Source organism: Lichenostomus cassidix, chromosome 3, assembly GCF_008360975.1.
Source record: "Lichenostomus cassidix isolate B80296 chromosome 3, HeHo_3.0, whole genome shotgun sequence".
Taxonomy (NCBI): domain Eukaryota; kingdom Metazoa; phylum Chordata; class Aves; order Passeriformes; family Meliphagidae; genus Lichenostomus; species Lichenostomus cassidix.
Window position 1 is genome coordinate 100,386,931 of NC_139483.1, and position 12,434 is coordinate 100,399,364.

General features: G+C 35.7%; 1 protein-coding gene across 2 annotated transcripts in view; it reads right to left on the reverse strand.

The window, feature by feature from the left end:
- The window catches only part of NBAS (NBAS subunit of NRZ tethering complex), a 160,743-nt gene that overhangs the window by 107,368 nt on the left and 40,941 nt on the right, over positions 1–12,434 (reverse strand). For both annotated transcript variants that reach the window (XM_085056878.1, XM_085056877.1), the window contains exons 23-31: positions 12,020–12,173; positions 10,482–10,667; positions 9,323–9,496; positions 8,220–8,353; positions 7,456–7,518; positions 6,676–6,798; positions 5,128–5,230; positions 2,535–2,758; positions 223–335 (exon numbers count right to left, since the gene is read on the reverse strand). In XM_085056878.1, coding sequence (XP_084913004.1) covers positions 223–335; positions 2,535–2,758; positions 5,128–5,230; positions 6,676–6,798; positions 7,456–7,518; positions 8,220–8,353; positions 9,323–9,496; positions 10,482–10,667; positions 12,020–12,173 — 1,274 coding nt within the window. The remainder of the gene's footprint in view (positions 1–222; positions 336–2,534; positions 2,759–5,127; positions 5,231–6,675; positions 6,799–7,455; positions 7,519–8,219; positions 8,354–9,322; positions 9,497–10,481; positions 10,668–12,019; positions 12,174–12,434) is intronic.

Here is a 12,434-nt window from a genome sequence, read left to right on the forward strand (position 1 = left end):
ACAGATGCCATATGCAAATATCGTTCTTACCTCACAAACTAAAAAATTATATTAAAAAAATTACTTTTTGTATGTGTCTGTAGATTGCTTGGAGGCAAGAAATGGACAGTTTAATTTAGTCATGGCACACAGTAACTATTTCTCATGCATCTTTTAAGTATTCTCATGCATATTTATGCCTGTGATTCAAATAATCATATAAAGAATAGAATTATGCAGTACCTTGTAGAGGTAATATTTTCACACCAAACTCCTCCAGATAACCCAAAGCACGAATGAGATCCAGCTCCTCTTGAACAGCACTCGGACTGTCTTCAATAAGTTGTAGACAGCACCTAAATAACAACAAAACACATTTTTCTGAAGTTTGATGAGCACATTCAAAGTTAAACTTGTGGGAAAAGTTCACCGGTGAACAAAACAAAACAACCACCAGCAGTAATTTCCTGTGCTTATGAAATGTCAAAATACTCGCTGATCTTGTAAAGCACATGGGAAGTGTTTGGCACTGTCTGTCTCTTATGGCTGGCTAAATATTTTAACGAATTTTTACTTTTGCATTATTTTAAACGGGTTGTGATAAACACATCACCTAAACCCTCCTGAACTTAGACATGCAATGAATTTAACAGATTATGCTGAAAGTATACGTACTTAAATACATAATTATTTTGGGAAATATTTCTCCTACCACTATTGCATTTTGGCATTGCCATATACTAGAAGGATAAAAGCAAAACACCGTAAAAAGTTGACTGGAAGTGAAACATTAAGAGTGACTGACACAAATTCAGTTTCCTCAGCTAGGTACAGTAAATAAAAATGAAGCTTATTAAAAAATAAACAAACCCAGTAAATTCCTCTGAAGGTGAATGCATGCAATTATTAATAATTAACATTATTCTAATTTTTTTTAATCATATGAATAGTATATTGATGCAATAAGCTGTTAGATATTTTTTTTAAATACAATTTGCATTCTGATACAGTGTGTTCATATCCAGTTTCACAGTGCACACTGAACAATGAAAATCAACATGCAAAATCAGAGAATCATAGAATGGCCTAGGTTGGAAGGGACATTAAACATCATCTAGTTCCAAACCTTCTAGCATGGGCAGGGACACCTTCCACTACACCAGGTTGCTTAAGAGCCCCATCCAACCTGGCCTTGAACAATTCCAGGGATGGGGCATCCACAACTTCTGTGAACAACCTGCTCCAGTGCCTCACCACCCTCACAGTAAAGAATTTTTTTTTCCTAACATCTAATCTAAACCTACTCTCTTCCAGCTTGAAACCACTACCCTCAGTCTTGTCCCTAAATGCCCTTGTAAAAAGTCCCTCTTCATCTTTCTTGTAGGCTACCTTCGGGTACTGGAAGGACACATTTAGGTCACCCCAAAGCCTTCTCTTTTCTCAGCCTTTCCTCATAGCAGAGGTGCTCCATCCCTCTGAGCAACATCCATCTGGATTGACTCCAACAGGTCCATGTCCTTGCTGTGCTGGGACCCCAGAGCTGATGCAGCACTGCAGGTTGGGTCTCACCAGGGCAGAGCAGAGGGGCAGAATCTCCTCCCTCACCTGCTGCCCACAGGGCTTTGGATGCAGCCCGGGACACATTTCGCTTTCTGGGCTGCAAGGGCACATGGCTGGCTCATATCCAGCCTCTCACCCACCAGCAACTCCAAATCCTTCTCAGCAGGGCATCCCCCAACCTGGATTAATACCAGGGGTTGCCCAGATCCAGGCGCAGCACCAGCACTTCATCTTGTTGAACTTCATGAGCCTCACAAGCTTCACTTCTTGAGCTTCTCCAGGTCCCTCCAGATGGCATCCCATCTCAGTGATTTCAAAAGGCTTAATTCATCATACTACATTAAACCAGGGAAGTATTTTATTTGTCCAGTTTTACCATATGGCTTTTATCTCTACATGTTAATTAAGACTACACATTTTAAATCAAAAATAAAATTGTATGTTAGCTGAAAATCCCATCTGAACCCATCAGATTTTTCCAGGGCACTGACAAATATTTCAGGGTGAAGTGAAGATTTAAACAGGAGAGGAATAAAAGAGCTAAAGAGAAGATAAATACATTCTATCTTAACCAACACATACATGACTAAGAGGCCTACACACTGATAATCACAAAAACAAGTTAAGTTACCACAAAACAGATGATTGAAGGTAAGTCAGAGAAGGACCAAACACATTAAAAAGCATAAACACACTAAACAGAATAAACACAAAGTCACACATTCATAGCACAAATTTGATCTATAGACCACATATTTTTAAATATTACCATAAAACCATATGAGAAAGGCTGGTTTCAGGACCCTTATGCATTAAAAGGGTCTTTAAACTCTTTCTATTAAAAGCAACACTACTCTGTAGTTCCAGAGTCTGCCTATGAAAAAGATTCTATTTAGAAAGACTGGGGTGGAGGGCAGCAATACCAGCAAATAAACCCTAATGCTACACCAACATTAAATCAGTCATATTTATGTATATGATAGTTGTAAATGTACCTGGCCAACTCCATACAGCTATCAGTCAAACTCGTTGAAGAATTGAAATATTCTCTGCCAGCAGCCAAAACTAGCTCAATGCTTCTCGCGTAGCTGACTCGGTACTGTGGCTTTCCTTTTGATGAACTTGGTAGATCCACTGACCAAACACTGCAATGCATCATTTGCCCAGCCAAGTGGATATTGTCTATACTGCTTGAGCATAAAAGACTTTCGGTGAATATCTAAAAGAAAGAACAGTAATTTAACAACCTGCACTGGCAGCAGCTTTAAACAAGCTTACCAGCATTCTATGGAATTAACTCCTTCTAATACAAGGATCTTTACAGTCAAAAGAATATATTCAGTTCAAGGAGAAAAATCTAACTTCTACCAAGGAAAGTATTACCACAAATCATTTAAGTAAAACTAAAATTAACTAGGAGCTAGTTTGTATTTACTGGAAGGAGGAAAAAAAAAGCACATATTACTGTCTTTTTACAGTAAGATTTAAGAAACCAAAAATATACCTACAATTTCAGGTGTTAATACAATGTAAGAATCTGAAAAGGCAGTTCAGTATTAAGACCTTAAAACCAACGACATATGTGAAGAAATTTTGTATTCCTAAAGAAACTAAAATATTCAGAACCAAGCATATAAGATGTCCTTTAAATTTCAATCACGACTATCTTCAAAGAAAGAAAATTAATATAATGCTGCATCTGTCACAAAACACCCAACTTATTTCCAGGTAAAAGTTTTGCACACTTTGAGACACTCAAAATAATCCCAATTCCTTACAAAAATAATTAGCTTTTTTCTTAAGCACAGTCATTGTTGTTCTAATGAAAAGAAACATAAAAATTTAATCATCCCAGAAAATATCACAGCTGCAACAATACAGCCTTTACCAAAGGTTTTAAAGTTCATAACAAATTCAAGAGGATCAACGAATCATAGATGAGCCCAGATCATGCAGGCTGGAAGGGACCTCTAAAGATCACCTGGTCCAACCTTTCATGAGAAAGAGGACATAGATGAGATTATTTAGCACTCTATCCAATCATACTTTAATTTCAAGGCATTTCTTTTCTGGGAAGAACCCAAACCACCTCATGCTCTAGAAAGGAAAACAGTTCAGTGCTTCTTGAAGAACATCACACAATTGGATCAACTTCCACTTCACAACACATTCATCCTCAAGAACAGGGAGAGATGCAAAATATCATAGCTGACCCTTCTTCCTTCAAAGATCACATACAAAAAATTTACCTCTCTCAAAATTTATGAAGTCCTCCTTCAAGAGGACAGAATTCACTTTGCATGAAAGAACAGTTTCTTTCATGAGAAACATACGAGATTTGGGTATTTTTTAACATCATGCTAAAAAATACCCAAATCTCATATGGGATTGCAAATCGCTACTGCCTCATAAATTTACCAGTTTTGAAGTTATCCAAGTATAACTGCATATGACAGCACTACATTCCAAAGCATTTTCAGCACTCCTATATAATTTTTCAAAAACCCTTTGTTGTGTTACCTTTTTAATCATACGGTTCAGAGTTTAAAAAAATGATGTTAACAGAAAACCTTCATTAAGATCAGAGCAAAGCAAATACCTTATTTGCAGAGTGCTCCAGTATTACAATTTTTAACATGTACTTTAAAAAAATTGCAAGTACACTAAGTTGTAGCTTACAACAAAACCGTAACTATTAAACATGCTGCAATTTTTCTAGTTGTACAACTACAGGAAAAGAGTGATTTTTCTCATGTATAAGTTGAATAGCTTTTTTTTTCCTTCTTTTCTTTTTCTAATTTGCTTTTGTAACTTCTCCTAAGAGCGAATCAGAAGGGTAGCCACATGCAATTAAATCTGTAAACTGCAATACAATCTGCTTTTAAGTAGCTATAAACACTAATTATAGTGGACACAGTGCTGCATCTGTAATAAACTGCAGTACATTGAAGTGAAAATGTAAATAAACAATACATGCCACAGCAAATTCGACATCTGTATAATAGCTGTCCTTTGCAAATACTAATGACATGGGTTTGGGCTTTATGCACATGCAAGGGTTTTTTCCTTCAATGAAATTAGATTTCTCATCTCACATTATTTTAGTTCAATTGCAAGCTGTAGAAAATCCATAATCCTATAATGATCTTGGATAATATTATCAAACCAGAATTCCATGTCTAAGAAATGCTTGAGTGAAGATAATGTTTATCTAAAAGACTGTTTATTTTCATTAGTTTGGAGTGTTTATTGCTAAACACATTTGTACCTAGAATAACAGGCTATGGAACAAAATCTCACAAAGTTGACTCAATTTCTAGAAAGCATTTTAATTAAAGATATACAGGATATTTATTAGATATACAGGATATTTATTAGAGGGGCTTTAGATAAAATGAATAAACACCAGAAATTTTTTACTTTAATAAAATACAAAAGAAAAGAAAAAATAAAAAAAGAAAAAAAAAAACCAGTAGACAACCAAGTAACACAACACATAAAAATGTATTTACACTTGTGAGCAACAACATGAAATAAGAATCTGTAGCTTACCTGGGACATAAATCAGTAAGAAGACATAAAACTCACCTCATAGCAAGTATCTGAATGTAAACATCTATACACTTTCTGCTGCATGTCCAACATATCCTGGAGCAATTCCTTCCACTGTGTCTCACCAACTGATGGCTGCCTACAAACATTTTTTAAAATTAAATATTCACTTCCCCAACAAGTTTAAAGAAAAGCAGATTTCTGAAATAGCATTTGAAAAAACTCATATTTAATTAGACTTTTAACCAGAAATTATTTAAAGACAGAAGGATTTTAATACTAATATTAAAACAGTGTCAGTGAGATAAAATGCTTTGACAACAATGCAGTAGCCAAAGTGTTTTATCTGTTTTCTGTGGGACAAGACAGGGATTTAAGCAATCTTTCTCAATATCCCCCAAGTAGGTCTTGATAATTTTCAGCAATACATCAGAAAGTTGGAAATTCTACCTTCCTGCTGATCTGGGAACTGCAGGGCAAATCCAAGTCTGTAATACCAACTGAGGATCATTAAAGTGCTGTTCATTGTAGGTAATCTCAGAGGACTAATCAATTGCATGCAATCACAGGAGACTAGAGCTGCAACTTTATTTTGTTTCTTAAAATTGAGTGGTATTCAGATTCTTGACCCTCTGGATCCATGGATCTCTATTTATCCACAAAGCTTCAACTTCTTGTGCTCTATCAAAACTTTTACTGGTAAAAACTATGAAGATTTTCTGACATTACCTTGAGCCTTTCAGATTAAAAAAAGGTCGCTTTAAATTACATGAGCTAGTTCCAGCTAATAGTGATTTTTTCACGTGGCATTAGCTTTTATTTTCGCAAAACAAAGGGTCTCCAACACAACTGAAAAAAATCAACATTTTCCTACAGAGGCATTGTCTTGATCTTTCTAAAGAGAGGTTTCTAAAAGTCTTAAAAAGCTTTCAGACTGCTAAAAATATAAATGCCACTCTACCATCATGAATAAACTGTTATGTGTATTCACTTTAAGTAAGAAAGAAAAATCACCTGCAGTTATAGCTGGTTTTCACAAGATTTAAAATTTTTATCTGCTTACCACAAGAACCATTTAATAACTCATGTACAGTTGAAAGATGAGTTAAATGAAGTAGTTCTTAACAGGAAAAAATGAAAAATTATACTGGGAATATAAGTGGTAGAATCAATACCTAAAATCAATAAATTACCCTATTACAAGGGCTCCAAGAAAACATGCCAAAAGAACCAAAGCATTATTTTACAAATCCTACACTCTCCATAAAATTAAATAGGTCTTAAAGGACCTTATTTACAATATGTTAACTTTCACAATTTATCATCCTGCAGTATTTTGCAGCCAGTATGCATTTTAAGCTTGTTTACTTGAACAAAAACATACTAAAGCAGGTTTGAAGGCAGGCAGACTTCAACTTGACTCTGGCGAATGCAGCCAAAACGCTAATCACGTTAATCATTAGTTTAACAAATGTGTTTATGTACACTGAGCAGGGTGAACAGCACAGCTCTCTCCTGCAGGCAGGCACACTGTTCCCTCAGCACCCTTTCCCTCCTGTCTCCTGCTCCCCTTGCCATACTGACTTGCGCCCTGTGTGTCTCGTCAGCCTGATCATCAGCTTGCGCGCCTCCTCCGCGTTGTCCTTCGTGTCTCTCACGAAGCACACTGGTTTCTGCAGCCCGTGCTTCTCCAGCAGCTCCGACACACTGCAAAGGGAGAGCAGCACTTTGCAATCCTGCACAGCTCTACAGCTCCTGCTGCAGCAGCAGGAGGCTTAAAGCTCTCTCAGACAATGGACTGCGAATGCAGTCTCCATAAAAATTCTAACAGTACCAATTAGCCAGAGTTACACTATCCAAGTTTTTTTAAATGTATATATTAATAATACCATGGAGTAAATGCATACCACCAATACCTGATGACATAATTTCACAGTAATAGTCTTTGATCACTTAAAGCATTACAGAGTATCAAAATCAAAACTAATTCCTCAGGTTAACCGTCTTCCCCCCCACAAAAAATAAACAAACAAAACAAACACCCTCCCCACAAACAAATTTTAAGAATACAACAAACAAAACCCCACCAAAAAAAATCCCAAAGAAAACTAAAAAAACTCAAAACACAAACCCCCAAACTTTTATGCCAAGTAAAATAGCTCTAGAATTTTATAACACTCAAATAGATAAAACCATTCAAACATTTCTGTGTTCGGAATATTAAAAAAAACATACAGATAATCCTGGTGACAGCATTAAAAAAAAAGATAAATATTCTTGCTGGTATCTTAAAATAAAAAAGTTCTTGGCTATGCCCAGTGATTTCTCTAAGAATACATTATTTATTTTAGCAAACTTAAATACCTAAGAATTTGTTCCAGTTCATCTACTTCATCATGAAGAGTGTTAGTTTTATCTGTTTCAGGCCTGCAATGATATCACACAATTAAATACATACATACACACAGATTTCTTATAAATTTTCTCTTATAATTCATATTACATAGGTATTAAGTAGTTTGAAATATTCTTTGATTAAAATCAAATATATGTTTACTTGGAAATATTAAAACTGCTGTGCTTCTTGCTGTAAAGACAGTTAACATTTAGAGGGTCCCTCATTTTCCTTGTTCCTTACTTTTCTCAGGCTCTCTCCTTCCTTCATGTAAAAGATACTGGAAAAATAGTTTACATCTCAAATCACAGAATATGTCCTCTTCATGCTTTCATTTTCTTAAGCATTATTGTCCTTCAATAGGTTTTCCATATTCCCTCTCTCATATATTGCTGCTTTTAAGTTAAGTGCAAGATGCCACTATTGCAACCAAACCAGTAAGACAGCACTAATACTTGGTCTCAATTCATCAGACTGTAAAAGTCTAAGAAACAATACAGAAGCCTTGGTCAAGGCTACTACTTTAACTCACATTTTGCTGCATTACCTGGCAGAGTTATGTACACGGCAAAAGTATATAGATACACACAACAGTCACGGCAGCTCAGAGGTGAACAGAATATTCCAGTAACTTGGTGTCCTTTAGTGACTTAACAACCCTTTTTAAAGCATTAATTTGCAACTATATTTAGTATTTCTAAAATATGTACAACAACCAGCTGAAAATGTTTACCCATATCCTCTTTGTGGAAGGCATTCCAAAATATCATAACAGAGAGAGAGTTGGTCATCCCGCTCACAGCTATAAATACACTCCAACGCCGTAATCATAAGCTGGTCCTGATCAGGAATAATTTTTTGCTGACACTATCAGGAAAAGAAAGTACACTGTTTTTTATTTCTTGTTTCTAATTCAACAGTTAATTTTCTTTTGAATATAAAAATACGCATTCTCCAAGTAAATAAACTGTCTTCAGGTGCTATTAGAATGTCTCTTGCTAAAAACCTGGTGAAGAGAAGTCACAACTTGAAACATATCTTGGCTAGTTTCCTGCAGAGCAGACACTTGAAAGAACAGTAGTATGCCATGATACCTTTTCTTGAATTTGGAAAGTGGAGAGGGTGCAGGGCAGAGAAGGCAACTGCTGCAAACAGCTGTCAGATTTATTTAATATGTACAACAGTACCAACATACGTAAAGGAGCTGTGGTTGTGCTTTGCTGGTTGATTTTTGTCCATACACTCAGAATGTTCAACAGCATGCAAAAATGTGCTTGTGTGCTCTGGAGTAATTATTTAAGCCATAGAAGCAGCATGAAACACATGAAAGCAACTTCAACCCTTACTCAATGACCTCTCACCTCAATCCTAATGGCCCCCACTTTATTCTTTACATTTGCTGTGGAAGGCAGGAAAGGGGGGAGTAACTTGAAATCTAGTCCTAGTAAAATTCCTCAGGAAAAAAATATTAGTGAGATCATTAAACTCTTTCATATCCACTTTTCAAAAAGCAAATATGCCAAGAATTGACTTTAAACAGGTCACCAGAAAATTACTTAAAAGAAGAATCCATACAATAATTTTATTTCTTCTAGGCTAGAATCATTATTACATTACTTTGACAATCTCATCAAGGACAGATTCGCTGCATCATAATTTATGCTATAATACTTTTTAATTAATGTTTTCTAAAATATAACAAGTCCTGGTTCCAAGAAAAAGGGAAAGATCAGAAGGATGAGTTGATCTGGATGAACTAACTCTATTTCTGAATTAATCTCTTCAGGACAAGAATTTCCAAAGAAACCAGTGGAATCAAGAGGGCTCTTTACTTACAGCAGGTTTTGAATTCTGAAATATCTTCAGAGGTAGAGTCAAGTCTTCTTTTGCCAGTGTTACTAAATATTCTTTAAAAAGTGCATTTGCAAGACCAGGGGACTGATTTTCACAGCGGTGGAGAAAAGGGATCATCCACTGATAAACATTCTTCACATATTTTTCATCTGAGGACTGGAAAGTAGAGAGTCACAGAGAGGAAATATAAGAACAAGTTCAGCTTCACTGCCCACAAAAAAAAAAAAAAAAAAATCAGGAAAAGCAAAAAACAAATAGAACCATTTTGATCAATATAACTGAAACAGTTATCTTCACCTATCATAAACAGATCACCACATCATGAAGCACTGAAAATCTTCCTGCTACCCAACAGCTTGGGGAAAATGAGCGGTACAGGAGTAAAGCCCATTATATGAGGAAAGCCTGCCTTCCTCCTGCAGCTTCCACAACAAATGAAAGGCCATGCAAGCATGTGAGAGCACTGGTAATTTTGGTAATTCAGGAAGAATTCAAAACAGAAAAACAAATGATGACTTGTCACACAAATTCTAAAAAGAAAAAAAAAAAAGAAAATTTGAGTATTTTCCTCTGGTGCTTATGTATTCTTCAACTGAATTTCAGAGCCCTTTTCCATCTCTAGCTATTTTTCAACCTTTCCAAGAGGTCTTTTTCTGTTCTGAAATGCCATAGACAAGCTCAATACAGAGACAAAAACATGCATCTGGTGCAGAGACAAATATTAAAATTTATTGTCAATATTTAAAGACACAGAAAAATATCCAAGGAAAACATTCAATATTATTGTTTCTGCAGCATCATCAAGAGCTACAATGAAGATCCTTTAACAAAGGTCAATGAAAAGGTAATCCACAGCTCTCAAAAGAAGATTTACTAACATTGAGTCCTTAGACAGAGACAAAGAAGAGGGTCTCCGAGAAAACTGTGCCAATTTACCTTTTCTTAGAAACAAATAAATAAATAAACCCTACCACAGTTAAAAAAAAAAAAATCAACGGAACAGTGAAAATGTAGAATTTTTATTGAATTAAAGATGGATATTCATCAGAAAAAATGACAGTGCCTTTATATACAGAGGATTCAGGGTAACCTGAGTTACTGGATTTGAAGGCATAGTTACTGATTTATTCAAAATACTTACATTCTTCATCAACAGTCTCAGCTTCTCAATGTCTTTCATCTCTAAAAGTTCCTTCAAAGTCAAAGTTCGATCACCATCAGTCTCATAAACCACTGTCTCAAGAGTGATCAGATTGTCACAAAGCACCTGCAGACCAGGAATGTTCCTCTCCATGCCAAGACGAACAAGGGACAAAGCACAGTCAACCTGAAAAATAATTAAAAAAACACTGCAGTGCAACTGTTCGCCAAAAAACAAACTTTAATCTGTGTCTTGTCTGTGTGTCTGTTTTCTTTCCCTGTTGCTTAGCAGGCAATATTAAGCTTCTAGAAGTCTTTGTGGACTGTATATTCCTAAATGGACTGCCCCTCTCAGCTTTATGAAGACTAAATAAAATGCTTAATCTTAGGGGATGATACCGTTACATGCTTCTAACCAAGATGCATCTTATTGATGCATGTAAATTGGACTATTACTCCTTCTGGAAATCACATACAGCTCATCTCAGTATACGGAATATGAAGGATTGCTTGAAGCTCAGACAATCAGGTAATTCACATGCAATGTAACCTCCAGCTGACCATGATTTAGTAATTTTAATTGCTGCACTTTATGTCACAAAAAACACTGACAGTCCTTTTCCCTAGTGACTGAAACTACCTTTATACGAAAGGTTCTGTTTTGATTTCAATGAACACAATACTGGCTGTAAATATTCAACAAGGCAGACATAAGTCTGGAAGAGCAGAATGCAACTTAATTTATACGTTATAGAATTTAACTGATACTTGGAAGTTGGTTTTATTTCTACACCTACTGATGAATTGTTAAGATCACAGGCAACTATGATTAAAAAAAGCCCTGGGGGAGTGCAAACTTGCAGAACTCACCCATCAGAACTAACCTATGGTGATACTTCCAGTTACCCTACTTTTTACGCAGTTAAATTGTCTTGAGAAGCAATAAAATAACTGAGCACATGAGTGATGAGCTCTGTTCTTATGTGCAATGCTTATCTTTACCCCGTAGAGCTTCAAACACTTTTAACACATGAAGAAAATCAAGCAAAAAAAATCTACATGGTAGTCTCACAGACCAGACAGACAACAAAACTACCAAGAAGAAATCATGACAGTACCATGTATTGACATGACTGACACATATCAATATACATGACACAGTGGCATGTTACAGGTAATGAACACGTTTCCCAACATGCTGTGCACAACTTTCCCTCCCTCAGATACAAAGATAAAGTGCAATGGTAAAAATCTTTCATATATTTCAAAAGAGCTACTGTCTGCTTTGGTAAACCAAGTGAAACAGAATCTACTGGCTTCCTATTCATTTCTATGGATTAATTATTTAGCTGAGTAAACTTCAGAGCAAGTGTAAGTACACTGCAAAAGAAAAAACAAATACTTCAAAAGCTATAATGAAGTTGAGAAACAGTGTACATTACTGAGGGAAACGTGTCCTATTAATATGCATTAAGACTGTTAAGGATTCTGTTGAAGAAGGCTGCTCAGCCATCATCATTTCCTCACTGCTGTTCTCACCTGCATTGCATATTTTTCAATTTCCTGTGCTCTGCTCAAATACCAGTCAGTGGCAAGATCTACAGAAAGGTCAGTAGTCCTGTACTTCAGTAACTCAGGTTGCATTTCATACAGAAATTCACCTTCATCTTGCAAAGTTGGTTCAATAATCATCCTTAAAAAAAAAAATAGGTTCATGTTTAAGTATATATTTGCTCACCTATTTTTTAACATCAGTCTTTTTCCTAAAACTTCTGAAAGAAAATGATATGATCAACCTACCATTAAACAATAACTTTGTGAAGCTCAAATGCCAGTCATGGTGAGTGTTATTTTTGTCAGTAAAGGAACTACTAAGAGATTTTGAACAGGAAAAAGACCATGAAAGAAAGAATCCTCTCTACTGAACTAGTAAGAGATTTCAAACATGCGATAG